This window comes from Doryrhamphus excisus, chromosome 22 (genome assembly GCF_030265055.1).
Source record: "Doryrhamphus excisus isolate RoL2022-K1 chromosome 22, RoL_Dexc_1.0, whole genome shotgun sequence".
NCBI lineage: Eukaryota > Metazoa > Chordata > Actinopteri > Syngnathiformes > Syngnathidae > Doryrhamphus > Doryrhamphus excisus.
In genome coordinates this window covers 8654056-8681761 of record NC_080487.1, presented here as the reverse complement: position 1 = coordinate 8681761, position 27706 = coordinate 8654056, and the positions used below count along the sequence as shown (strand labels likewise).

Here is a 27706-nt window from a genome sequence, read left to right as displayed (position 1 = left end):
GAGCTCAGGAGCCAAGTCTGCGCCTGCGCACAGTGAACAGATTTGTAAAGAAAACGCTACGCCACAACAGTGCGAAGACTCATCCACATAGTTGTCAGATTCTGTATGAGCGCCATGCTAATGTAGCTTGTAAACAACACTAAATGCACTGAGTGAGCCTTTCTCCAAGCAGTCGCCTTTTCCTCTCTCAGAATGGCACAACCTGCGGAGAAAGGTACGTTTGTTAACTTTTTCATCTACAACACTGATTTCTGCTTGGTCATATGAGTCGATTCCTAGCTTGTCGTACAGAATTGGCTCACAACAATTGGCCAACTCAGCAGATTGTAGTGACTAAAAGTTGCTTGAATGGCAACTTTTTGTTAATTAATGCAATTTTACCCCTTTTAAATACCCTTTGTTTGTGATACCAAAATCAATTTCATCAAGTCATTTAGTATTTCAGACAAAATTGAATATCCAAAGCTAAAATAATGTGCTTTACTTGTTCATACTTCCTAGAACAATTATTCATGTCAGTGAGTATGCACGATAAGTGACTGTATTTCCACTACATCAGAATATAAGTCACAATGTGTATGTGGAATCAAACTATGGAATGGATTGAGTAAGACCCTCAAACAATGCACAACGATGAGCCAATTCAAGAAACAATACAAGCAGTTGTTTGCTAAATACAAGGATGAAGAGTCTTGAACCAGTCATGATGTGCTATATATATCACTATATTGACACTTACTATGGTACCCATTATGTCATTGGATGGTCATATCACCTCGTACTTTGGTACGTGACAAAAATAAAATAAAAAAAAAGTTAAACTATATTGGGAAAGCAGGAAGTGAACAAATGTAACAGTACCAGATGGAGGGGTAGGATTTAATAAGTTTTGCTTCTTCCTACTCCTTTTGGAACTGTGAACTGATTCTGTGATGCACTCAATTGTAATCTGATGCATGTTCAAATGAAATAAAACCATTACCATTACAATTGTGACATTTTCCAGGTTACTATCGCTTTTTGGTGCTGTTCTTCAACTGCATGTTGACATTCGGCTCCTACTTCTGCTTTGACATCCCCAGTGTTCTGCAGGATCAGTTTCAGGGGGTAAGACAAATAGTGCCTGGTTCAGTGCCTTTCTAACAAGAGTGTATCAATGTAATCAAATGATAACACTTATCACTTGACAGAACCTGACATGTCCCAATGCGACAGTGATAAATGGGACAGTGGACTGTGTGGTGGGCTTGGGTATGACCCCTCAGCAGTACAATCTTCTCTATGCTATCTATGCATGGACGTAAGTGCGCGCACACACACACACACACACACACACACACACACACACACACACACACACTGTAAAGACTGACCGTCCCTACTGTATGAGTTAAACTCATCATGTTTATCTCATCATCAGGAATGCAGTAGTGGTGATCCTAGCTGGTTTCCTCATTGACAAACTGGGCAACCGCTGTAAGATGATTTCATTCCATAGTACACAATCATGCCTCTATAATGCACACATGCTATGTATTTGTTTTTATTTGGTCTCTCCACAGTCGGGGTGTTCCTTTTCTCCTTTTTGTGCGTTTTGGGTTCCTCTCTTTTTGCCCTGGGTTCTCACTTCAGAGGAACTCCCTACCTGCTGCCACTCATGCTCACAGGCCGACTCCTGTTCGGATCTGGCAACGGATCCCTGACCAGTAAGAGAAATACGTTACCACAATATTCTTCATTCTGAGTAATTACGGTTCAACTTCCTGTTCAGTTGTTCAGAACCGCATCACTGCCTTCTGGTTCAAGGGGAAAGAACTGGCCTTAGCTTTTGGGCTGACCTTAGCATTCTCTCGCATGGGATCCGTCCTCAACTTCTTCTTCACGCAGAGGTTTGAAGAAAGGTTTGGCATGCAGTGGACTCTCTGGGGTGGTAAGTAGTGGAAGGACCTGTAAATGTTATGACATTATTCTCATATTACGCATGCACAGGGAGAACATGCAAACTCCACACAGAGATGGCCGAGGGTGGAATTGAACTCGGGCCTGCGCGCTAACCACTCGCCTGCCGTGCAGCCCCACAATATATGACATATTTAAGCAAAGTTGATGACTCATGTGTCCCAGCATGTGTGGGTTTTCTCCGGGTACTCCGGTTTCCTCCCACATTCCAAAAACATGCTAGGTTAATTGGCCACTCCAAATTGGCTGGCCACCAGTCCAGGGTGTACAGCGCCTCTCATCCCGAAGACAGCTGGGATAGGCTCCAGCACCCCCACAACCCTTGTGAGATTAAGCGGTAGAAAATGAATGAATGAATATTACTCTTATAGCATAATTAAAAAGTCAATGTTGCATTTTAGGGCAGCTTTTAAGACTTTTATGTAATTCATAGGTGCTCTCCTGTGTGTGTTGAGCTTTACGTCCGCCATCATCGTCAGCACTCTGGACAAGGTGGGAATGAGGCAGCTGGGGCTGGATGGCGCCATTCAGGAGGAGTCTCGCAAAGTGGTACAACCGCTGTTCTAATCATACGAATGATCTTCTTCCATTGTGGAATTCTGTGTGTTCACCCTCATTTTGTATTTTATAGAGAATTCAGGATGTAAAATTGCTGTCGTTGAGATACTGGCTGCTGGTTCTCACCATCATGTTCTTTTATAATGGAATCTTCCCCTTCATCGCTGATGCCAGGTAGCGACAATGAAATAGAAAATGAGCATTTACAGACTTTTAAGAACACAACTTGTGATTCCCTGTCTAGTAAGTTCATTCAGGACAAATACATTGACTACTCTCAGAAGGAGGCGTCGTACATTGCCGGGGCCGTTTACGACAGCTCCCTCGTCCTCTCTGCCAGCGTTGGCATTCTCATCGTAAGTTGGGGCTCTTGACACCGTCGAAATGTTCACTTAAAGGATGTGTGACACATTGTCGTGGTGGTTTAGGATTATGTGGGTCTGCGGGGGATTTTCGCCGTGGCCTGTGCCTTGTTCACACTGCCCGTGTTCGGACTGCTCGCCTTCACCTTCGTCCCTCCTTTGGTTTCCACCATCTGGCTGGGAGTCACGTACTCCTTTGCTGCCGTGAGTTGGACGTGTTTGCCTGAATGTGACACAGCTAGCTACCCCAGGAAGTGTTTGTGCTTTGAATTCTTGCACTCTCTTGCAGGCAAGCATGTGGCCGTCCATTCCTCTCGTGGTGCCTCAAGCCACCATCGGCACAGCTATGGGCCTTGCTACCTCGATCCAGATGATCGGGATTGGCGTCTCCAATCTGGTTGTCGGGCAGATTTTGGGCACCAAAACAAGGTAGGATCACATAATCAGTGCACAGTTCCACATGTCCAAAAGGAGTAGGAAGAAGCAAAGCTTATTAAATCCTACCCCTCCATCTGGTACTTTTACAATCAGTAACTGTTACATTTGTTCACTTCCTGCTTTCCTAATATAGTTTAAGTTTTTTATTTATTTATTTATTTTATTTTTGTCACATACCGAAGTACGAGGTGATATGACCATACAACTTTATTGACTTTATTTCCATAATATTACGACATTCTCCACATTCCAAAAATTCATTCATTCATTTTCTATCCTATCCCAGCTGTCTTTGGGCGAGAGGCGGGGTACACCCTGGACTGGTGGCCAGCCAATCACAGGGCACATATAGACAAACAACCATTCACACTCACATTCATACCTATGGACAATTTGGAGTCGCCAGTTAACCTAGCATGTTTTTGGAATGTGGGAGGAAACCGGAGTACCCGGAGAAAACCCACGCATGCACGGGGAGAACATGCAAACGCCACACAGAGATGGCCGAGGGTGGAATTGAACTCGTACTCGATTGAAATGTCTGATATCAGTGTGCGATGCTGTGTCTTCATGCTGCATGATTTTCTTTCTTTAGTGATACAAAGATTCCGCTGTGGCGGTGGCAGAGGATGATGATCTTCATGTTGGCCAACACCATCTGCTGCATCGTCACCTCAGTGTTGCTCAACGTTGTCGACCACAGACAGGTCTCACATCTCATGCTCCCTTGCTAATTGAAATGTACATTATTTACCACTGAATGTGTGTTTTGTTTAGGGTGGGATGTTGAACAAGATGACCAAAAAATCAGGACAGACCGAGAGAGAGTCTGACAGAGAGCCGCTCAACCAAAGAGAAGAAGAGGAAAGTGAGGATGAGGGAGATGAAGCACCCCCATCTCGCTCTATCAACTGAGTTTTCTCAAGTTTGAAAGTTTTTTTTATACCTCTTTTTTAATTGTGATGCCAGTTTTAGAGGGATTTTTACATGTTGTCATCTTTGTTTTAACATTCTGGCATTTTAAGACAACTGTTTATTACCATGGACATATTTATTGTGTACTGAAAAAGGGACCTTGTATGTGCTCCATTTTGTTGCACGTTCCTGGTTTCAGTTTCAAGTTCAGTCTGTATAGTACAGATAAATAAGATATTATTAGTATTATTATTATTTCAAGCACTAATTATTAATCCAGAAGGACTATTAAAGGAACACGAGAAAACAAATGTAATGGAAAAATGCCGCAATAACATAAACGCTGCCTCGTGCATCATGTTTTATATATCACAACCACTAGGGGGAGCAATGACATTCTTTTTCATGCAAGGCTGAAGGCAGAAAAGTCAGTTTTTGTTTCATAAACATGCAAAATCCAAAAGTAGTTCAAAAGGAGATATTGAACAGTTAAATATACCAACAAGCATAATTTAAACTTTTTTCCTCATATTTTATTATTTAGTATGACCTAATAATGTGTGCAAATCGTCTGTGAAAATTTTCCTGACTTTAGTACTCTACCTTACTAGTACCCAATTTTTAACACCACGAAGTACAGATGCAATAAATCAATTCTTCTTACAGTGACGTCTACTTCGGATTGTGTGAAGAATTCAATTAAACACAAGATCCATCACACTGCACTGTATTTCCTCATTGAATAAATAACGAAAATAACGAATGTGTTGCAGCGAAGGGTATATTGTGTCGCTCCAAGCTGCTGTTTCATATGTGAGCTATAGATGGCAGTATACTGGTTACCAGTGTGCTGGTTAGAGCACTTGTTTGGAGGGAAAAAGCGTAGAATAAGAAGAGAAGGAAGTGTTTGCTACATTCACGTGTGTAGCTAATTCTGCCTGCAAGATATTTAGTGCTGTATGTTGCCGTTGAAAACAAATGGTCAACTGAATACTGTACAGCCATCCTCACGCACAGTTATTCAGCCGCCATTACAGTATGTGTTTTTTTTCTTTAAACTTTAAAATGTATGTAGCTGTGTCCGGCAAGGGACACAATATGTCAAAACAACTTCAAAACGTTGAACTCAATCAAGAGTTACAACTAACTACTTTAAGTAGCATTATGCTAACCGGCAAAAAGCACAGCGCTTGTTAAAGGGTTATGGTTGAAAAACAGTGTACAGGCAGCTGAGACTCCGCCTGTGCAGATTTGTAAACATACTGTTCCATTGTGACAGTACATCCACATTATTGCAGGATTAGTTTGTTTTTTTATCCGGCATCTGACACGTCGTCGTCACAAGTCACAATGCTATCTTGTCCATGTAAAAACAACGCACGATGATGTGAATTAACCTCTTAGTATGACTCGGATGGTTATGAAGGGTAAGTTTGATAATTGTTTTCTTAGTCCTTAGTCACATGACCAGCGTTTCTCGAGATGAGTTACTGACATGTTCCAACATTTTCAGCTAGTCTAAAATGTTTGAACGGGTATGCTAATGTTAATACTCACCAATACTTACAAAATGTAATTATTTGTATTACTAGTCTACACTGTCAAATGCATAATGTATAACATACCGTATGTTAACATGCATATATATTAGAGTAACACATAAGCCACAAGTGTGTCATTTTTCAGATCACTATCGCTTTTTGGTGCTGTTCTTCAACTGTCTGTTGTCGTTTGGCCCCTACTACTGCTTTGACATCCCCGGCGTCCTGCAGGCTCAGTTTCAAGGGGTATGAGGATGTCTTAAGGTAAAATTAGTTGCATGATAATAACCTTTATCCTTGTCCTCATTCCCTCAGAACCTGACATGTTCCAATACAACAGTGATCAATGGAACAGTGGATTGTGTGGTGGGCCTGGGGATGACCCCCCAGCAGTTCAATCTTCTCTATGCTGTTTGCGCATGGACGTAAGTGCACACAGACATTGGCATGCCTTGAAAGCAAAGCTGTGCGTAAACCATAAACTTGGCTTATTATTTTTTCATCATCAGGAATGCAGTTGTGGTCATCCTAGCTGGATTTCTGATTGACAAATTGGGAAATCGCTGTAAGATGATTTTATATTGTTTTACCAATTACATCTGGCTTAACTGGTAATTGCTAAAAATGGGATTCTTCAATTTTAATTGTTTTATACAATAAGCTTCAAGACAGAATCTGTGAGACAGGTGTCCGAAGTGTGGTCACATGTCACTACACGATCCGACCAGAAACATGACTGGTTCTGTCCAACATCCGATCGTCCTATTTTTTGGATGTCACCAGTTAGGCAACTCGATTTGTGGTACGCATTTGACAACACAACTGAACACAAAATGCAGTTTTTTCAATGAAAGAGAAAATAGCATCTCTGTCAAAACATTACATGACTGTGCTTATCACACCTGAGTTCAATTTCTCTAGTTATAAAGCCATTTCTAAAGTTTTGGGACTCCAGCAAACCACAGTGAGAGCCACTATCCACAAATGACAAAATCCCGGAACAGTGGTCGGCCCACCAAATTTACAAGAGTGCAGCGACGACTCAACCAAGAGGTCACAAAAGACCCCACAACAACATCCAAACAACAGCAGTCACTTGCCTCAGTTGAGGTCAGTGCTGAACAAAAAGAATATTTCGCCAGAAATGGAACTTGTCGGAAAGTGTGTGTCCCATTACATCTGGCGTAAAAGTAACACTGCATTTCAGAAAAAGAACATCATACCAACAGTAAAATATGGTGGTAGTAGTGTGACGGCCGACAAAAGCATTTGCTGGCAAGATGTGTTATGTTATATGGATGATTGGTAGGTCTCCAATTAGAAGAAAACCCTCTGGCTGCTGGTGCGTGGATCAATCCATTTTTTCACTGCTTGCTGTAGTTTACATACTTTTTATTTTATGTTTTGTTTGTTTTAGCTGTTTTTGTATTTATTTGTATTTATTCTTTCTATCTCTCCACAGTCGGAGTGTTGCTGTTCTCCTCCTTGTGTGTTTTGGGTTCCACTTTATTCGCCCTGGGTTCCCACTTCAGAGGAAGTCCTTACCTTCTGCCACTCATGCTCACAGGCCGATTTGTGTTCGGATCAGGCAACGGATCTCTGAGCAGTGAGCGTGCTTTATTAATCGTTTATTAAAGCAGCATTTCCTGTAAACGGCATGATAACCTGTTCTTTTTCTCTGTAGTTGTTCAGAACTGCATCACCGCCATCTGGTTCAAAGGGAAGGAATTGGCCTTTGCGTTTGGGCTGACTTTAGCATTGGCTCGCTTGGGGTCAGTCCTCAACTTCTTCTTGACGCAAGGGTTTGAAGAAAGACTTGGAATGCAGTGGACCCTCTGGGGTGGTAAGTACCGCTCTAATAAAATCATATTGTGATTAGGTTCACATTTCTTCTTTTTTTTTTGTCCCGTCCAGCCATTGGGGCAGATAGTATTGTTGATCTCAATGCCCTTACATGCTAAACAGATTTGCTCTGTGTCAGGAAAGGTTGGCTACAACTTCCCTGTACCATGAAATTTTATTTGCCGTTACTTGATGTTTTTGTTATGCGCATTTGGAGCAAAGCCAGGGCCGACTCCCGAAGAAGCAATGGAGGAGCAATCCCAACCGGCAACTCATGTCACATTTCTATTGGGTTTTGCAGGTGCCATATTGTGTGTGTTGAGCTTTGCGGCTGCCATCATCGTCAGCATTCTGGACAAGGCGGGGATGAAGCAGCTGGGTCTGGATGAGGCGATCCAGGAGGACTCCCGCAAAGTGGTACAAAATGTTCTAAACCTGGGGTTCTGGGGGCTCAGTTTTATGGCCAAGTTCTGTTCCTCTCATTGGCCTGGAACCGGTCCTCTTTGGAATTTGGGGCAAAAAAATTGGAACTCCTGTTCTGAACCTTTTTCTACCATCTACCATTCTACCATTATTTAGCAGGGTTGGGCGATATGGACCTTAGCATATGTCCAAGTATTTTTGTGACGTATCACGTATCATCACATATCAATACAACGATATAAAATTTAAATCCAGCAGTCTTGTATAAAAAGCTACAACCCTGAAGCCATGTCATGAAATACACTTGTCTCATATTGTAAAGCAGATGTATTTATTGTTAAGAAAGTGGCTAACTTCTCTAATGGGATGTTTTTCCTTAGAGAATCCAGGATGTGAAACTGCTGCCGTTGAGATACTGGCTGCTGGTCCTCACCACCATGTTCTTTTACAACGGAATCTACCCCTTTATTGCTGATGCTAGGTCATAACAAGAAGGAAAACAAAAGGCAAACTGATGTGGAAAGAGTGAATATTCTAACTTCTACTCTTGTTTCCTGTTTATAGTAAGTTCATTCAGGATAAATACACCGACTACACTCAGGAGGAGGCGGCCTACATTGCAGGGGCCGTTTACGACAGCTCACTGGTCCTCTCTGCCATCGTCGGCATTCTCATAGTAAGTTGTGACTCTCCACGCCATTGGGAAATTATGAACGGTACATTTAACATGCTGTCTGGTGTGTTTCAGGATCACTTGGGGAAGCGAGGGATTTTTGCCATGTCCTGTGCCATCCTCGGTCTTCCCGTGTTTGGACTCCTAGCCTTCACCTTCATCCCTCCTCTTGTCTGCACCATTTGGCTTGGAATCATTTACCCCTGTGTTTCTGTGAGTGTGGCTTTTATGTGCTTTTTCGTACTCACTGACATGCATCTATTAATGTGTAACAAAGTTATTACACAGCAGGCCGTAGTGCAAAAAGGAATCATAAAGAAGTGTTGCAATTGCAGTCGGCCCGCTATACGTGAATTTCCGCAAAGTAGGATTCTAAATTAATAAATGTTATATTTTCCAAATTATTGTTATTTATTCTAAATTATTTAAATTATTTGTACAAATTACTGTTTATGCTGTACATTGTTGTTCATATTTGATGTAATCTATTTATTATCCTCATTATTATTTATTATTACACGGGAGCCAGGAAACGACATTTCGTTGGCAATTTCACTGCTGTGTTGTTGTGCAATGACAATAAAGAAAGTCTATGTCTATGTCTAAAACATAGCCATAAGCATGGTTTTTACTATTATTGTTTTAACCCAATTAAGTAGACATAATAAATAACAAAATAGCAAAATAAACCATCTTCGACATAAATAACATAAACAAGATCAGATATACTCACACATTAGCATTGACAGCGTACTTCCTGGTGCTTATTGTCTCAACAAAGTAACATTACCGACACCTACAGACCGGTGTAAAATACTACCACGTCGCTTTTAATGGTTCTCTGCTGTACTAACAAGCAGAGAGCACATATGCAGTGAACATTCGCACAGGAGCTGCTGTCGGGCAATCTCTACACTGCTAACACGCTGCTAGCACTCAGCTAATAACTCCAACTCAACTCCAGCCAACTGACATCACACGTTTGCCATTTTCCAGGCCCCGCTTCTTAAAGGTGCACACAACATGTCACAGATACTGTATTACACCTCATATCACATCATCTGAATTACTTATATTTGTATCTTTGTTGCACGGCGGTCGAGTGGTTAGTGCGCAGACCTCACAGCTAGGAGACCAGGGTTCAATTCCACCCTCGGCCATCTCTGTGTGGAGTTTGCATGTTCTCCCCGTGCATGCGTGGGTTTTCTCCGGGTACTCCGGTTTCCTCCCACATTCCAAAAACATGCTAGGTTAATTGGCGACTCCAAATTGTCCATAGGTATGAATGTGAGTGTGAATGGTTGTTTGTCTATATGTGCCCTGTGATTGGCTGGCCACCAGTCCAGGGTGTACCCCGCCTCTCGTTCAAACACAGCTGGGATAGGCTCCAGCACCCTCGTGAGGAAAAGTGGTAGAAAATTAATAAATGTATCTTTGTTAATTTGGCCATTTTACAAATAATAAACAATAATCAAACTCAATCACAATCATTAGTTAATTCAGTAATCTTAAAAAAAAATTCCGACAAGATTCCGAGGGTGCGATGTTCGACCGCAAACACGATTCAGCTTTGAATCGGTGACTTGCACTCCCAGGTAATTGGCTTGAGGCATATAAATGTCATTTTCCTTTTGTGCATTATTATTATTTTGCAGGTGAGCCTGTGGACATGTATCCCTCTTGTTGTGCCTCAAGCAACCATCGGCACAGCCTGGGGCCTCGCTAGCTCCATTCACATGTTTGGGGTTGGCGTCTGCAATCTTGTTGTTGGGCAGATTTTGGGCACTAAGTCCGGGTAGGACATCACTCAGTCTGCCGTGCATTGATGCTCCGTGATGTTACCTGATGTTTTCTGTTTCACTGTAGTGACACGAAGATTCCGCTGTGGCGGTGGCAGAGGATGATGATCTTCATGTTGGCCAACTTCATCTGCTGCATCGTGACCTCAGTGCTGCTCAACATTGTTGATCACAGACAGGTCACTCATGCCTCACTCGCTTTCTATTTTAAATAGGGATGTCCCAAGATGTCCCAATCCGATCTCCAGGCATTTTTTTGAATACCCATTTTCTTAACCATATTCATTTATTCATTCATTTTCCACCGCTTATCCTCACGAGGGTCGCGGGGGTGCTGGAGCCTATCCCAGCTGTCTTTGGGCGAGAGGCAGGGTACATCCTGGACTTGTCGCCAGCCAATCACAGGGCACATATAGACAAACAACCATTGACACTCACATTCATACCTATGGACAATTTGGAGTGGCCAATTAACCTAGCATGTTTTTGGAATGTGGGAGGAAACCGGAGTACCCGGAGAAAACCCACGCATGCACGGGGAGAACATGCAGATGGCCGAGGGTGGAAATGGACTCGGGTCTCCTAGCTGTGAGGCTTGCGTGCTAACCACTCGTCTGCCGTGCAGCCCACAAAAGCTTATTATTATTATTATTATTTAAAAAAAAACAAACAAACCAAAAAAGGACAGCATCGAGACATCCCTAATTTTAAATGTATACGATTTGGGACTAAATGTGTGCTTTCTTTAGGGTGGGCTGTTGAACACGGTGACCAAAAAATCAAGACAGTCTGACAGAGAACCACTCACACAAAGAGAGGAGGAGGAGGATGAAGCACTCCCATCTTTCCCCATCAACTCATGACTTTTCCAAGTTTGAACTCGTTGCTCTACCATCCTTTGCAAATATAAAGGATGAATATGTGCAGTATAAAAAAGTCACAAAAATGAAGGGATTTTAATAGTTAATATGTTTTTGGAAATAATGTATTTTGTGGAAATATGAGGCACTAATAATAATGATTATCATGGCGTGTGTATCATCGTGTGTATCATGTGTGTATCATGTGTGTTTGAGTATTGTATATTATATGTATTTCACTAGAATCAGGCGGAGTGATGACATGTTACAGATAGGCCTCTCTACAGTCCAAAATGTTTTATTTTTAATTTTTACAAGTGAAAATGAGTATAAATTGTCATTCGGCACACACACACACAGAAGCAGCCTCAGAGATGTGATTTACAATTTACTGTCATGTTGTTACTTTAGGCTGTAGCAAGGGTGTCCAAACACAAAAATCAAATGCTACAGGGGCCACTTTTAAACCAACCCATGTAGATATGCAGAGAAGTATTTTATATTTAAAAAAATATATATCATATTAAAAAATGGTTATTGTTGCCTGAAAACAAATATAACTTATGCATGTGCATGTGTTTTGTTGGGTGTTGTACTAAAACAGGAAGGGGGCTAGATATAATGCTTCCAATAAGTTCGAAGTGGGCAGCCACATGATCAAGGGGCCTCTTCTACTCCCCCAAAAAGATGCATTTTCTGTCTTATACAGAGACGTGGTTATGTTCTAATCTCCTGACATCGCCCTAACTTCAAAACTACTTGTCAACCTACTGGAAATTACAGGATATCATTACTCAGTATCAGTCTGACTCATGGTGTTGTCTTCCAAAGAACACTAAACTCATCACACACCAACTTAACACTGAGAATTATAAGCATTTGCTAAACAACAGTTGACATTACCCCCCCCCCCCCAAAAAAAAAGAAAGCAATCATTTATGTTTCAGTTGAGAGCCTAAAGCATGTTCATGTTTTGTTGTAATCAGACCAAATCTCATGCAGAAAATAATTTGAGGCTTGTACTGATCATGTCATTCCCCACCGACTGCCTAAGTAATGGGATGGCTGTGTGTCCTCCTAGTAGTGACATACTTGGAAGAACATTACCTGAAAGACTTGAAAAAAATCCTCTGTTCACAGTGAAGATAAACCCTAAAAATACACCTGCTTTAATCTGCTTACAGGATGTGTGCTGCCTGATGGACCACACACACACACACACACATACACACACACACACACACACATACACACGCATGCATGGAGAGTCAGCCTTAAGAGCAACCTAATACCTGACGGCTACATCATCTCCCGAGTTCGCTCATATGGTTTCTCGCCTGGAGGGCCTGTGCAGCCTGGACTGTTTGGCTCAGCCCTTGGACAAGATGAGCATGTCGAGCCGCCTCAGCCTCAACAGTTTGGGCAGGATCTGCGGCACCAGACACAGCAGCGACGTGGTGGTTCTGGACCGGGTCAAGCGAAAGAACTCGGTCAGGCGCATGTCGATCATCGAGGATGGACAATTAGCAGAGGTTCTCTACCTGATCCCCAAGCAGTGCATGATGGAGCAGCTGCCCTTCCTAAACCCCAATGACTATGTCCTGTGTGAGAAGCTGGCAGCCATACCTGCGGATGTGACAGGTACACATACACACAACACTAGACTTCTTATTCTCTGATTATTCACCTTGGTGGCAGCAAATTGCAAGATCAAAAATCATTGCAATAAAAAAAAATTAGGTCTGTTATCTTAATACTTGCTAATAACCTTTGAAACAATTTACAGCATGTGAGTGACAGGAAGAAAAGCTCCGACTTACTTGAGCAGAAATAGTTTGTTGCCACCTTCTGGGTTACATACAGGTATATAAATTGTTAGAACCTGAATAGAGAATGATTTGTGTTTTTCAGATGAAAAAAATGCAGTCTTACATTCAGGTCAATACTTACTGAATAAACACGACCAAAAGTGCCATAATGTGACTAGCAACTACGATCAAGGCCAGCTAACACAGCACAGACTGCTGGTCAGTTTCAACTGAAAGTACTGAAACGATATTGGCTTTTTTGCTGAAAACCTATATGCCGATGTTATCCAACTCTGAATTTCTGATACCGATATCAGCAAAAAAAATAATCCGATAATTATTGGTACCAATAATCAGACATCACTAATTTTATATTTAAAGACAAACCTTTGTGTGAGTTAGTGTAGTTCTTAGTACAACATTTGGGCTTCTTCTCCTTACATATTGGGTTTTTGCAAGGGATGTCTGATATTGGCTTTTTTGCCGAAAACCGATATTATCCAACTCTCAACTTCCGATACCGATATGTGTCACATGACATGTTTCCTGTGGTGAACACATATGTGTTGTACCAATAATTATCGGACATCTTTATTTTTTGCTATCATTTTTCCAGTAATTTTATTTCTACAATGTGCCACGGGCCAACAAAAAAACAAGCTGTGAGCTGTAACTGGCCTCCCCAGGCCGCACTTTGGACACCTCTGGGTTTACTGCTGTAGTTGTAGTTTGCAATAGTGCAAAACTGCACCATTTTGAAATTTCTGAATATTTTATCAACGTTCCTCCCACATTCCAAAAAACATGGTAGGTTAATTGGTGACTCCAAATTGTCCATAGGTATGAATGTAAGTGTGAATGGTTGTTTGTCTATATGTGCCCTGTGATTGGCTGGCGACCCCGCCTCTTGCCCAAAGACAGCTGGGATAGGCTCCAGTGACCATCATGAGGATAAGCGGTAGAAAATGAATGAATGAATATTTTAGTATTTTTTTGCTACATCGGGGGGGGGATCAAAATGTAAAAAAAAAACATAGTACATATTGTTAAGTGAATACATCTCTGTCTGTCAATCAAATCACCAGAAGCCATGTACTCCTGCACACTTAAAAAACATACCCCTTTCTGTCATAATTAACGTCATAGATTAATATTTATTTATTTATTGTTAACATCATAATTAACGTCATAGATCAATATTTATTTATTTATTGTTAACACAATTAATTGGTTCATTACTTTTTATTGTACTTTGGGGTCAAAAATGTGTATTTTGCATTGGTACATTTTTGCCACTGATTCACTTTCTGGATATTAATATCATATGAGGATTTAATATGAGGAAATTTCTTGGTGAAAGTTACCTTTTGCATGACTTTCACTCCATATGAATAATGTATATTCCACTCCAATATGCAATCATGTGACTCCAAAATGTCTACAGTGTATATCTGTCAAAGGTATCCATTTGTGTACGTGCAAAGCTAAGACACATAGTTCCTTGTCAGTGGATGATGTCATGGTTCGCTTGTACCCACAGTCCTCATTTAGAACACACACACACACATACGGAGACTCCTGTCCTCTGCCTATTTGGACCGCCCCCTTTTATTATGAAGCAGGAGTCCAGTTTGTTCTTCTCCTCGCTGTGATCCACTGTAATGCTGGCCTCTCCAAAAGACAGAGACAACACCATGAAACAGAAAGGTAGAGACACCCTGTGTGTGTGTGTGTGTGTGTGTGTGTGTGTGTGCGTGTGTGTGGCTCCTACTTACAGTACTCATCAAAAGTTTAGACGCACTTTTTCATGCTCTTGAAGGAGAAGATGTATCCAATTTTTTGACATTTGTGAGCACTTGTAACATCAAGTATTACGCTACACTGTGTGTTTATTATATTTCTCAATCTATTATTGCCTCATTGAAGTACCATTTTTACCCCTGTGTCATTTAGAGATGTTGTCATATGTAGCTAGACTGATTAAATACAGTTGAGGTTTTTTCCAATAAAAAAGGGAGTCATGACAACTAAAAATGGAATTTCTCCCCAAAAGGTTTAATGATATGTTTGCAATTTGGCAACGATTACGGAAGTCAGGGGAAATGGCAATGTGTCATTCTCTGCTCCAAAATGTATTTTCCTTAACCTCCTTGTGCCAGATTCCAAAATGCAGGAAATGACCAGCACAAAAGGATAGATACAAACCATACTTGCCAACTGTGTAAAAGTGCAAGCTCAGCTGTTGGAGTTAAACATAAAGCAACAAAGTGAGTTTTGCAATGAAAATATGCCTTCCTATTCTATTTCCTGAGAGCAGGAAGGGATTCATAAATGTTCTTTTTTGACTTAGCTGCTTAGTCAAAGTATCACTGGCAGTGATAAGTACGGGGAAAATGCTCTCATTCCTTGAAAAGTACCTCCTCCTTCCACATGCCTTCCCGATACATTCCACAAGAGTTTTCTTCTTCACTCCCATCTCGCCTCACAATGACACCACCATCATTTTGGTAAATGTGACTCACAAGAGTCAAATATCCTCCCTTCCTTCTTTGCAAGAAGAATTCTTAAATAAGATGACCTTTCCTTTCTTCAAAAGACATGCTATAGATTCTCCCAGATGGAAATGCATGGAGACACGTTCACGATTAAGCGGTCCTCTCATGTTTCTGCCCATTTGCTGTTTTTGTATATTCAATGTTTGCTGATACTCGACGGCAGATCAGCTTCACAATCTGGAAAGACCAGTAACTTTACATAAGTTATTATTTCTTCTCTATGCAGAAATGTGTCCCGTATTTTCTTAAACACACTTTAATGCGGAAATCAAATAAAACCTCAGATGAACTGCTATGGATAGCACACAAAATGTTTGACTACCAAGAATATAATATGAGCCCTGACAACTGTTGAGAGAAAAAAACAGCATACCCCCACGACCCTAGTGATGATCAGTGGCATGGAAAATTGATGGGATAGATGGAGTGATATTTTTTTCTGCTCACCATTATTTTAAAATTAGCATCACTTACCAGTTTTTTTGGTTTTGTTTTGTTGTCTTGTGTCGCGGCTTCAGCTCACAAGGTCACTGGTGTGTGTGTGTGTGTGTGTGTGTGTGTGTGAGTGTGAGTGACAGGAAGACAAACTCTGACTCACTTAAGAAGTCATTATCGCTACCTGCTGCCTTGACGTACATGTCAATACAGTAATAGCATAATATTTTAGTCATAAATTTAGAAGACTTCAAAGGGGAACTGCACTTTTGGGGAGAATTTTCGGGCTAGCTAACAATGCCCGTGAGTGAGACATGCCTATTTTGACTATGAAGCCCTCCAAAAAAAACCTATAACAGCTCTAACAGCGTTTTATTGTTTGATATACTTGGTGTGATCATGCATTAACACGTACACTATGCACCTCTTATGATATCTGCTCTCCTTGGGATGGCTGTATCTTCCAGCACAAGAAGTGTGCTGACGGTAAACCGGCATGTTGATGAGTCTTTAGCCAAATTGAGAGCTAGGTATCCACTCTTTCTTCTATGAATGACGCTGAGACGAGCGCTTAGCGAGGTGTCGTGTTAGTCAGCGAGATAAAAATAGTTTTCATGTTAGCTGCTACAATAATAATATGGCTGTAGCTTGGTTAATATTCTAGTCAGTTATGTAAATAGAACACTTTTGGCCTTTTTGAGTTTTTTTGTCACGGCTTTAGCATCAAAATAGATATTTACATGATGTTTGTTGTTAGCTAGCTCATATTTACTCGTTTTCTAGTGCTAGAATGCACAGAAAAGGAAAATAAATATGTGTTCATGTTTCACATAAGGATTGTGAATGATGGGCAAAATTCCCCCAAAAGTGCAGTTCTTGTTTAAGCTCTATAGTAATTTACTGCAATGTTTTTTTTAACAAATAATATCTGCGCCAACATGCATTGCGTTTCTGTGCAATCGTCTATGATGAAAGAATGAGGTAGTAAGATGACATAAATCATAAAGATGGCAATGACCAGGGCCTCTCTCAAGGATGTCTGCAAACATTTAGTCAACCCTTCGAAAGAACCGTCTTGTAATCTTGTTTGTTTCTTCACACATGCCTGTTACCATGGTGACAAATCTCCCCTGTCGCGAGGCAGATTTGGGGCCACATGCCGATGGTGCGTGTCTCAATTTTATTAGCTTTCACGAGGCTGAGTCGTGCAGAGGGTTTAGTGAAAGGTGATGTGTCCAGCGGGGAGAAAATGACCGCTAAAATAAAGCTTGTGTTGTGTTCCTATCGTGCATGTGTAAGTAGTACCTTTTAAAAGCGGATATCGTCGACGTGTCACATTCTTTACCCCGTCACAGGCAGGACATTTCCACTGGCTTGTGATTAGATTGTGCAGGCATCCACTCTTCCAGCCTTCCAGTGAGCATGATAGAGATAGAAGAGGAATGTGGCCCCCCAATGTGACATAACGTTTGCCTCCTAGGGGTCAAGGCCTTTGACCGCTAACCCTCGACTGGGAACGAATATCACGCTCTGGGATATCCATCTGCTTCTTGTTTACACATAACTACGGTCTCATGAGTTTTCTAATGATGTGCTAATAACAAACAAATGATTGATAACTTATAGTGTATGCCATCCTCCACCACAGTGCTGCACACTCGGAACGACCTTCACCCTCAGCCACCTGCAGCCAAGAAGGTCATCAGGTGCGTCAAATGTGGGGATGTCTGTAAAGGGGAGGTGCTGCGAGTCCAGTCAAGTCACTTCCACATCAGATGCTTCACCTGCAAAGGTCAGTATACCATTCATACAGTACTATACTTCCATACTATATATGAATAACTGGTGTGTGTGTGAGTGACAGAAAGAAAAGCTCTGACATGTTTGGGGCCACCGAACAGCCCTAATAATAACAACAATAATAATAGTTATTATTATTATTACTATTATTATTATTATTATTATTATTATTTTGATTATCATCATTGAAATAACAATTCTGGTGAATGACACATCAAGATATGTGTCCAGGCTGGTCCACCAATATTACCGATAGACTAGAGTAGGTGAGCTATTTATTGAGGTTAGGGTTAATTAGGCTGTTATTTCGTGCCACATACTGTGGTTTTCAATTGAGCACGCACTGCAGCCATTCTATTTATTGGAAAAAAATGTCCCCCTCTTCAAGGGGCTCCTGCGGTTGCCAGACAACCATGCACAAGAGTTACGGCTTCATGGGACTCATGTTTACCCGGCAGGCCATTGTTCTCACTTAATTGACCCTGACAGGCTTCTCGTGTTGTCGCCCTTATGCTGTTTTCCGCTGTGTTTACCTCACAGGATAAAAACAATAAAAATGTACTTTCAGAAAAGGGAATGCCCCATGAATGCTTGCAGAATTGTAATCAACAATGAGAGAAGGCTGCAGCTCAAATTGTTTGCCTTTGTCGTGACTAAATTAGAATTAAAAAATCAATCAAAGGAAGAATTAGCAAAGAATAAATCCATAAAACTTTATTAGGCTGAATGTTAGCAAACAATAGTTACACAGGCTGAGTGACTCCACATGGACAGAAATAGAAATGTCCTTGGCATTTGGAGGTACAACTGTGGCAGGGCTCAGTTGGACGGAACTGGGTTTGGCGCTATCACATGACACTGTGAGGTAAAACGTACTGATATTCAAGCCTTTTTGCAGAATTATAAATACTTTCTTGGCGCTCCCTCTCCTTTTGTTACATCACTCCATGTCTGTTTGGGCAGTATGTGGCTGCGATTTGGCCCAGTCTGGCTTCTTCTTGAAGAACGGAGACTCCCTCTGTCCGCTGGACTACCAGAGGCTTCATGGCACCCTCTGCAACAGCTGCGGGGGATTTGTGGAGGGAGAGGTGATCGCCGTCTTGGGCAAGACCTATCACCCGGCTTGCTTTGTGTGCACTATTTGCAAGTAAATAAACAATATCATAAAATACACAAACATTCATAAATACACAAGTTAAGTCACGGTGTAACTTCTCCATGTAGGAAACCATTTCCGGCTGGTGACTGCGTCACCTTTAGTGGAAAAGATCGCATCTGTCAACGATGTGTTAGCCCGTTGTCCCCTCCACCTACTGGCATCAGATATTCAAACAGTAAGTGCATTTAAGTTCATTTTCTGTACAGTAACCTCTCATTTATCGCAGTTAATTGGTTCTAGACCTACTCATCATAAGTGAAGTGGAAATCTCCTGGTACTCCGGTTTCCTCCCACATTCCAAAAACATGCTAGGTTAATTGGCCACTCCAAATTGTCCATAGGTATGAATGTGAGTGTGAATGGTTGTTTGTCTATATGTGCCCTGTGATTGGCTGGCCACCAGTCCAGGGTGTACCCCGCCTCTCGCCTGGAGTGAGCTGTGAATTTTGAGTATTTGAGTATTTGAGTATTTAGAAGACAATTGATGGTAAAGTGTTAAAGACATTGCTTACAAGTGATGCTGTTGTCATTTGAACAAATGATTCCGAGCCTGCATATTTAAAAATCCCCGAATTAGACATAAAAATATGTGATTTCACATGACCTACATCGACCCTTATAAATTGTAGATTGTATTTATGCACAGGCACATGTAATATTGTTTAAAGCAGTTTGTGTTCATTCATTCATTCATTTTCTACCACTTAACCTCACGAGGGTCGCGGGGGAGCTGGAGCCTATCCCAGCTCTCTTCAGGCGAGAGGCGGGGTACACGCTGGACTGGTGGCCAGCCAATCACAGGGCACATATAGACAAACAAACATTCACACTCACATTCATACCTACGGACAAAAGAGTTTTTGGAATGTGGGAGGAAACCGGAGTACCCGGAGAAAACCCACGCATGCACGGGGAGAACATGCAAACTCCACACGAATATGGCCGAGGGTGGAATTGAACTCGGGTCTCCAAGCTGTGAGGCCTGCGCGCTAACCACTTGTCCACCGTGCAGCCCAGTTTTAAATAAATTTAATATCATTGCAAAATACATTGATACTTGAGTCTGCATCAGAGGGATTATGCACTGATACCAACAACAGCTGCTCTTTTATTTTTTTGCATGTTCTGCTTAGATTGAAATTGAGGTCCACATCTGGCATCATCTTTATTTTCCTGGAACATAAATCCAATGAGATTTTTGCATCAGGTTAAACCTACTTGATTATACATAATTTGGGGTTTTTTTGCATGCTTGTGATCATTTCAGAATGAAGTATAGGAAAAGTCATGCTGTCTGGATTTTGTCAAAACGACAGACTTAACTGACCCTCTGTTGACACACTATGTGTGGACACGCCCATGCTCGAGGACTTAGCACTAGCTGTCTCAGCTTGACTTTGACTCACTTGGAACCGTACATACGACAGGGATCAGGCCAGGTCTTGGGATTAGGAGGGGAATTCTGCCCTTTGCTGATTTGCTCATGAATATTTAATAAAGGCGTGGTGCTGACGGTTCTAGAGTGTTAACTTGCAATCACATTCCCTGTTGTTCTGTTGACTTCTTCTTGACTAACTGTGTGTTTCCAGTCCAAATGTGTTCTATTCTATTCTATTCAAAGTGCATGATAACCATATTACATATCACATTACACAGTAACATACAACATAACAGCTTTGTGTCTGTTGTTAGACTGCAATGGCTGTGGTCGAGACATCAAAAACGGCCAGGCTTTGTTGGCGTTGGGGAGCCAGTGGCACCTTGGCTGCTTCAAGTGCAACATCTGCAGAAGAATGCTTAGTGGAGAATACATCAGCAAGTAAATTCAACAATACTTCTCTTTTATACCCCTTTTTAACGATTACGTTGATATTAAAGGGGACCTATGATGTTTTTCCACTTTTCTGACCTTTAATTTTGTGTTAAACGATGCCAAAGTTTCAGAGAGTTTGTCACGTCACAGTGAGCCGGACTTCCTTATATGGGTGTGCCCGGGTACAAGCTGTAGACTGCTGCAGTGTGAAGATTTCACTGCATGATCAATCAGAATGGGGTGGGCGTAACCCTTAAGCGGGTTGTTTTGAAATACAAATAGGTGCAGATTTTAGAAGATCTATGAGCATTATAAGTCCCTTTTAATAAAAAGACATGTAACAGTTTAATGTTGACCCGAATTTCCCCTGGAAAAAGTCTGAAATGTCTCTCCTAGCTTGTCAGAGCTTTTCTACTTGTCACTCACACACACACCAATAACAGTTAACCATGTCCAATATCATAAACAACTGGAGGATGTCGAGTGTCATATTTTGTGGTTGTCTACTACCACACATTTCCTGTTAGTTGTGATAAGGCTGTTGTATGGTATTTTTTAGCATTTGTAGATGTACCTGGTATGAAGTAAGAATGAAGTTATTATATCATATGTCTCCATTCATGCTGAATGTTGCACTTTTTAGGGATGGTGTCCCATATTGTGAGCGCGACTACCAGCTTCAATTTGGCGTGCAGTGTGACGCATGTCAAAAGTTTATATTGGGCAAAGTCCTGGAGGTGAGTATTTCGCGATACATTTAAGGATATGCATGTATCGATGAACATAAGCACTGATTTCACATGTTGATTCTTATCTGGCCACAAAGGGGCTGTGTTGCGGTGCATGTTTGTGTAGTGTATTGTGTAGGATTATACTTTCTGTTTCTCAAGGCAGGGGACAAACGCTATCACCCAGAATGTGCAAGATGCAGCCGATGTGATAAAACCTTCACAGAAGGAGAAGAAATGTATCTGCAAGGTTTGTGTGTGAATTGAGGCTGATGTGAACACATAAATGCCACACTTTTTTTTCTTTTTTTCATAAAATTGTATTATTTCTACAGGATCAACAGTGTGGCATCCGGACTGCAGGGAAAGCATCAGAAACAATGACAGTTACAGGGTAAGACAATACGAAATGAAGCGCCTTAAACAGACGGTGTTGTGCTGACGCAGTCTGATCTACTTCTTCTTAGGTTAGAAGAAGAGCCAAAACACCTTGTCTTGATTTCTTTTACCCGCCAAGTGAACTTAAGGTTAATGCTGCACCGTGAGCAGCCATGTGGTTTCATGTTTTAGAGTGTGCTGTGTGTAATCTCACAGTTTTGAGATCAAGCAACATTGTCATCTTAACACTTTGCTTGCCATTTGCTAATTCAACATCAACAGCAGCTATCACTTGATCAAATGCAATGAGTAATGTTATTTCTACAGGCTGGTTATAGTTATAGTACATTGTTATAGTAGTACAGTGTGTAATCTTGGATACAGCTTTTGTTTAGGGTCTCATTAGATAGTGCAGTTTTTCCCCATGTAGTGTCCGCCTATCACAGTGCAGCATGCTTGGCTGTGGTCACAATGAAATGGGTTATTGACTGTAATTGTAGCTTTTTAATTTACATTTAAGATACATCATTATAAATAATGAAGCTTTCTTTTTCCCTCAGTCCACTCTGTCTTCATCTGAAAGCTCCTGTTCGAGACCAGGCTCGTGTACACCTGGAAGTCCTGGTCGCTCCATCTGCGTAAGTCACGTGACTTTATTTGAGTTAGCAATCTATCAATGAATGTTTTCGTTTGTGTCGCGGGATTAAAGTCGCAATCCTCCAAGAAATACCATGTAACCTTTGACTTAACCCCTCGTCAACCCTCCAATGTCCTGATCCTGTCCTTCCCTCTCTCTGCCCCCCTACCCCTCACTGTCCCGCTCCCAGGCTAAAGTAGATGATGAGATCATTGATTACCGAGACTTAGCGGCAATTCCCAGAGTCAAGGCTATTTATGACATAGAGCATCCTGATATGATGACCTATAAGAGTGGCAACATCAGCTCGGACAACAAAGGCAACACGCAGGGCAGACAAAGCTCTGCAGAGGTAACGTTCAATGCAGAAGTAATTCTGTGGCTCAAACATCGCTGTCTTTGAGCGCTTTCACCATTTATTAACAAGTACATTGCACAGCGCAGCGGCAACAGAACCAATGTTGTAATAGTGGTAAGCAGCAACAACAGCAAGGCTACTTCGTACATCAGGAGGTTGTCTAACTTGCCATCATGTTACTAAGATTAGGTAATGGTAATGGTTTTAATTCATTTGAACATGCATCAGATTACAATTGAGTGCATCACATAATCAGTTCACAGTTCCACATGTCCAAAAGGAGTAGGAAGAAGCAAAGCTTATTAAATCCTACCCCTCCATCTGGTACTTTTACAGTCAGTAACTGTTACATTTGTTCACTTCCTGTTTTCCTAATATTTTTTTTTTTTTGGTGCCAGTGTACCAGTGTATGAGGCGATATGCCCATACAATGACATAATGGGTACCATAGTAAGTGTCAATATAGTGATATATGTTACATTTGTTCACTTCCTGATTTCCTAGTATAATTTAATAAAAAATATATATATATTTAATTTTAAATATTTTATTTTATTTGATATTATTTTTGTCATGTACCGAAGTACGAGGTGATATGACCATCCAATGACATAATGGGTACCATAGTAAGTGTCAATATAGTGATATATATATATATAGCACATCATGACTGGTTCAAGACTCTTCATCCTTGTATTTAGCAAACATCAACTGCTTGTATTGTTTCTTGAATTGGCTCATCGTTGTGCATTGTTTGAGGGTCTTACTCAATCCATTCCATAGTTTGATACCACATACTGAAATGCTATGGCTTTTTAACGTAGTCCTAGCATAGAAGTGTTCCAAATGTACTTCTTCCCTGAGATCATATTTCTCCTCTCTTGTAGAGAAGTATTGGATGACATTTTTAGCTAATTGGTTATTTTTAGCCTTATGCATTATTTTAGCTGTTTGAATATGAACTATATCAGCAAGTTGAAGTATTTGTGATTTTAGAAATAAGGAGTTAGTATGTTCTCTGTAGGCGGCATTATGAATTATCCTTACTACCCTTTTTTGCAGTACATTTAGCGATTGAAGATTGCTTTTATAGCTATTATAGTGTTTTTATAGTGTTTGTCTTTTTCTTCTAGTCTCCAGCAAATGTATCAGAGACCACAGAGGTGAATATATTCATGGTCGTCGGCCTGTTCAAACAACAATCCGTCCTCATCTTCCATCTGCGTACTTTTGTTTGTCAAGGAGAGCTTCGAGTTGAGAAAAAGCATGCCCAAGTCAGCAAGCCATGGATCATTCGGTGTTCAGTCGTACAGTCGTCACAGCTACACGCCCACCAGATCGCCACAGCACTTTCACCGGCCCGGTAAGGAGAGCCGAGGTTCTTGTCCACCTTTTTTTTTTTTTTTACTCCCCCTCTTCTCACCTGTGGCTCATCTGTTCTCTATCTCACCATCTTCCCTTCTCAATTCTCCACTCCCTCTCCTCACTTCTATCCTGGATTAATAAATAGGCCCTTTATTTTCTGCCAAAGACACATTGCCCTCTCCTTCTTCCCGTCAAAGCTTACTCCCTGACAACAAAGGTAAGACCGCAAGCCTCTGTCCCCCTTTTCGCCTCTTTCTGCTTCAAGGTTATCAAACTGAGGTTCAAGACCCAACAAGGGTCATCAATCAGTACCACTTAATACTTGACAGGTGTTTGATTACTATACTTCAATAACCATTATTTGAAAATCAAATGTCTCTGTACCCCAAATATAACACATTTAAGACCAAAAACACTGTCGCTTAACCAGCTTTGTAGTCTATTTAAAATCCTATTTGAGTCATATGGCCTTCGAATGGAATGGCCCTGGGAACACTTGGTGCCATCTAGTGGTCAACAATATTTTTATTTGCTTACTCCACATTATTTTCTGTCTGCAGACCAAGGTTTCAACATGTACAGAAGGCCTCCGATTTACAAACAGCAAGGTACTTTTCATCTTCTTTCGTATGTAATCTATTTCAATGATAATTTGACATAATCCTGCATTATTATTTTCATTTTGGATAAAGTCATTTGATTTCATTGCTGGCAGTGAATCATCCCAACCTTTCACCCTCATGTTGTTGAACGTCTTATGAACTCTTGTAAAGCTTTACAAGCCTAGTTTACGGTGTAGAAATATATGTATACGTTAGACTTTAAACCCATTTCAATTTGAAATTCACATCATTTTAGAGGGGCTGCTCGGCGAGCGAATGGTCAGCGTGCAGGCCTCACAGCTAGGAGACCTGAGTTCAATTCCACACTCGGCCATCTCTGTGTGGAGTTTGCATGTTCTCCCCGTGCATGCGTGGGTTTTCTCCGGGTACTCCGGTTTCCTCCCACATTCCAAAAACATGCTAGGTTAATTGGCGACTCCAAATTGTCCATAGGTATGAATGTGAGTGTGAATGGTTGTTTGTCTATAAGTGCCCTGTGATTGGCTGGCCACCAGTCCAGGGTCTACCCCGCCTCTCGGACTAAGACAGCTGGGATAGGCTCCAGCACCCCCTCTACCCTTGTGAGGATAAGCGGTAGAAAATGAATGAATGAATGAATGAATAATTTTAAGAGTTGGAGATTAATACAATAATACATAGTTTTTTTCATTTTTGTACTGGTGCAAAGAGTGACTGCAAATGTAATTCTGAGTTAATCTATCTGCCACATCACTTTGACACAGATCCAAATTCCTCCCAAACATCCTCTTTGCCTGGATACGGCTGCAATGGCCTCAATCCGGTAAGTGAACATCTTCTATAGCTTTTGATTGACATGACTTGCATAATAAAATTACCTTTTGCTTGTGTTCAGCCACAATCAACTGATTTCATTCTAAGCAGTGGTGACACATTAAGAGGTATGTATAAAAATGGCAGTTTTTTTATTCTTTACCTTGCCAGTGATTTTCATATTTTTATTTTTTTTTAGATTTCAAGGTCAGTGAGAGGTTGGGTGCGCCATCAAGTATTAATGCCACCAACTCAACAACAATGTAGCATATATTTAACCTCACATTCTACACTATTAATTACTATGTGGCTTGTGCAATGTTAGCATTAACCTTGCTGAGACATTTGATGGCTTGCTTTATGTGTGTAGCTGCTCTATGACAGCCCGCATCCATTTGCACGAATGGACAGAGGAATGTCAATGCCTAATTTACTGGAGTCAAAAGCAAGTATTGCATTCTCACTCTAAACTGTGTGCTTTTCTTGTGCAAATACTAACCATGCATATATTCATATACTGTATACACTACATGTTTGGGCTTTAATACAGTATTTTTTTGGTTTGTCAAGGTGTATCCATATGAGATGCTCACGGTAACCAATCGGGGCTGCGTGAAGCTTCCCAGAGAGGTCGACAGAACAAGACTAGAGGTAAAATGTACATTATTGATATAATATTCTGTATGTTGATGATGATATCTGTGATTTAATTTCAGCGTCACTTGTCTCCTGGTTCCTTCTTCGAAATCTTTGGCATGGCAATACAAGAATTTGACAGACTTCCCCTTTGGAAACGTAACGACATGAAGAAAAAGGCCAATCTCTTTTAAATGCATGTTTTTCAATTATTGTTTTTTTAGTATTTATTTATTTATGTTCTGTCTAAAATATGATAGATAAAAGCAAACTCAATACATTTATTATAACTTTAATGTACATAAAGGCACTTATTTAAGTTAGAGAAACTCACAGTAAAAATATAGTACCGTGCTGGAGATAGTGTTATGCTTCCGGCTTACTGATGGGGGCGCCAGAGCGGCAAAGAGCAAATCGGGTACTGCATGATTCCAAAGGTTACATTATCTGAGCTAAAAGCTGAATTATAGAAATGTTTATTGTGCGTGTAATGTTGTGTTAAAGAAATCCGAGATCTCTAAGTGCAATGATTAAACTAATGCCTCAGTTTGTACTTGCCTTCAAGAAATGGTACAAGCAAAAACGTCAGTTGGTGATATCTTTTATGAAATTGGCCACTGTATTTGGAGAAAAGTGAAGAAACTAGGATATAAATTACAAAAGCTTATCTAATACTGTATTGTATTAGTGAAAGAGTTTTATAAATAAGCAAAACTAATGATTTATGTTTCACATTAACCCCACACGCCATAAATAAAAATAAGTGGTCTGTGTATTTTCCACCACGTTTTGTGTGTTTCTATGTTCACTTTTGCCCAGAGTTGGAAACTCCTAAAATGAAAAGTATATGCTGATCAAATGTCCCTTTAAGGATCTCCTTCAAGTTTGCTTGCTAAAGAAATTTCCAGCTGTTTTTTAAGAAGCTGTTGCAAGAGGTTAGATATTTGAGGCCTGATCTTGGTCGTCTCACCCCTTGTATAAAGTGACGTGTTTTGACTATTTTCCAGCAAAATGTGCTGAAACTGGCAACATTTGAAAAACATATTTTGACACACCGTCTCATGCGTCCTGTTAATGTTGACTTGAAAAGATTTGCAAAACAACCGATGAGACTAAAGCAATAATGATAGTGATAGTAACAAACGCAAAGGATGACAAATATTGTCATAGTCTGACGTGGAAATTACTTTATTTTGTTATTACTAGCTCTTTAAAGCCCACCTAGCTTGGCGGGAGTGGGGGTACTTCATTGTTTTCCTATTGGTCAAAA

General features: G+C 40.9%; 3 protein-coding genes across 14 annotated transcripts; all 3 read left to right on the top strand.

Moving 5' to 3' along the window:
- Positions 1 to 48: 48 nt before the first annotated feature.
- Positions 49 to 4585, top strand: mfsd1l (major facilitator superfamily domain containing 1-like). Its single transcript, XM_058061176.1, has 13 exons — positions 49 to 214; positions 1007 to 1107; positions 1191 to 1300; positions 1421 to 1476; positions 1563 to 1706; positions 1772 to 1930; positions 2393 to 2508; positions 2591 to 2691; positions 2762 to 2873; positions 2946 to 3083; positions 3169 to 3308; positions 3913 to 4024; positions 4095 to 4585. Exons 1-13 carry the CDS (start codon positions 193 to 195, stop codon positions 4230 to 4232), a joined length of 1449 nt encoding a protein of 482 aa, XP_057917159.1. The 5' UTR covers positions 49 to 192; the 3' UTR covers positions 4233 to 4585.
- A 149-nt stretch (positions 4586 to 4734) lies between these two features.
- LOC131109304 (major facilitator superfamily domain-containing protein 1-like) lies at positions 4735 to 11934 on the top strand. 6 transcript variants are annotated; one of them, XM_058061177.1, is made up of 13 exons: positions 4735 to 5659; positions 5919 to 6019; positions 6089 to 6198; positions 6283 to 6338; positions 7236 to 7379; positions 7458 to 7616; positions 7917 to 8032; positions 8419 to 8519; positions 8603 to 8714; positions 8787 to 8924; positions 10367 to 10506; positions 10578 to 10689; positions 11260 to 11934. In XM_058061177.1, exons 1-13 carry the CDS (start codon positions 5638 to 5640, stop codon positions 11371 to 11373), a joined length of 1425 nt encoding a protein of 474 aa, XP_057917160.1. In that variant the 5' UTR covers positions 4735 to 5637; the 3' UTR covers positions 11374 to 11934. The 6 variants fall into 6 exon arrangements, with proteins under 6 accessions (XP_057917160.1, XP_057917162.1, XP_057917161.1 ...); XM_058061179.1 differs by lacking the exon at positions 5919 to 6019 and having other exon boundaries at positions 4735 to 5268; XM_058061178.1 differs by lacking the exon at positions 5919 to 6019.
- A 143-nt stretch (positions 11935 to 12077) lies between these two features.
- On the top strand, positions 12078 to 27203 carry LOC131109300 (actin-binding LIM protein 1-like). Of its 7 annotated transcripts, none has more exons than XM_058061167.1 (20): positions 12078 to 13011; positions 17817 to 17960; positions 18932 to 19115; positions 19193 to 19302; positions 20820 to 20946; positions 21584 to 21677; positions 21831 to 21918; positions 22004 to 22062; positions 22136 to 22195; positions 22607 to 22684; positions 22874 to 23035; positions 24175 to 24204; positions 24284 to 24404; positions 24552 to 24623; positions 24967 to 25014; positions 25752 to 25810; positions 25883 to 25928; positions 26000 to 26063; positions 26371 to 26451; positions 26517 to 27203. In XM_058061167.1, the coding sequence occupies exons 1-19, from the start codon at positions 12696 to 12698 to the stop codon at positions 26396 to 26398; spliced, it is 1890 nt and encodes a 629-aa protein (XP_057917150.1). In that variant the 5' UTR covers positions 12078 to 12695; the 3' UTR covers positions 26399 to 26451; positions 26517 to 27203. The 7 variants fall into 7 exon arrangements, with proteins under 7 accessions (XP_057917150.1, XP_057917151.1, XP_057917153.1 ...); XM_058061172.1 differs by lacking the exon at positions 12078 to 13011 and adding an exon at positions 14486 to 14885; XM_058061168.1 differs by lacking the exon at positions 22136 to 22195.
- The last annotated feature ends 503 nt before the right edge of the window (positions 27204 to 27706 follow it).

Coding starts and splice junctions, on each gene's coding strand:
- LOC131109300 (XM_058061167.1), top strand. CDS start 12,696: ATGGTTTCTCGCCTGGAGGGCCTGTGCAGCCTGGACTGTTTGGCTCAG. Junction 19,303..20,819: donor TGGCATCAGATATTCAAACA/GTAAGTGCATTT, acceptor GTCTGTTGTTAG/ACTGCAATGGCTGTGGTCGA. Junction 22,196..22,606: donor ACCCGCCAAGTGAACTTAAG/GTTAATGCTGCA, acceptor TTTTTCCCTCAG/TCCACTCTGTCTTCATCTGA.
- mfsd1l (XM_058061176.1), top strand. CDS start 193: ATGGCACAACCTGCGGAGAAAG. Junction 1,931..2,392: donor GCAGTGGACTCTCTGGGGTG/GTAAGTAGTGGA, acceptor TGTAATTCATAG/GTGCTCTCCTGTGTGTGTTG. Junction 4,025..4,094: donor ACGTTGTCGACCACAGACAG/GTCTCACATCTC, acceptor TGTTTTGTTTAG/GGTGGGATGTTGAACAAGAT.
- LOC131109304 (XM_058061177.1), top strand. CDS start 5,638: ATGACTCGGATGGTTATGAAGG. Junction 8,033..8,418: donor AGGAGGACTCCCGCAAAGTG/GTACAAAATGTT, acceptor GTTTTTCCTTAG/AGAATCCAGGATGTGAAACT. Junction 8,925..10,366: donor TCATTTACCCCTGTGTTTCT/GTGAGTGTGGCT, acceptor ATTATTTTGCAG/GTGAGCCTGTGGACATGTAT.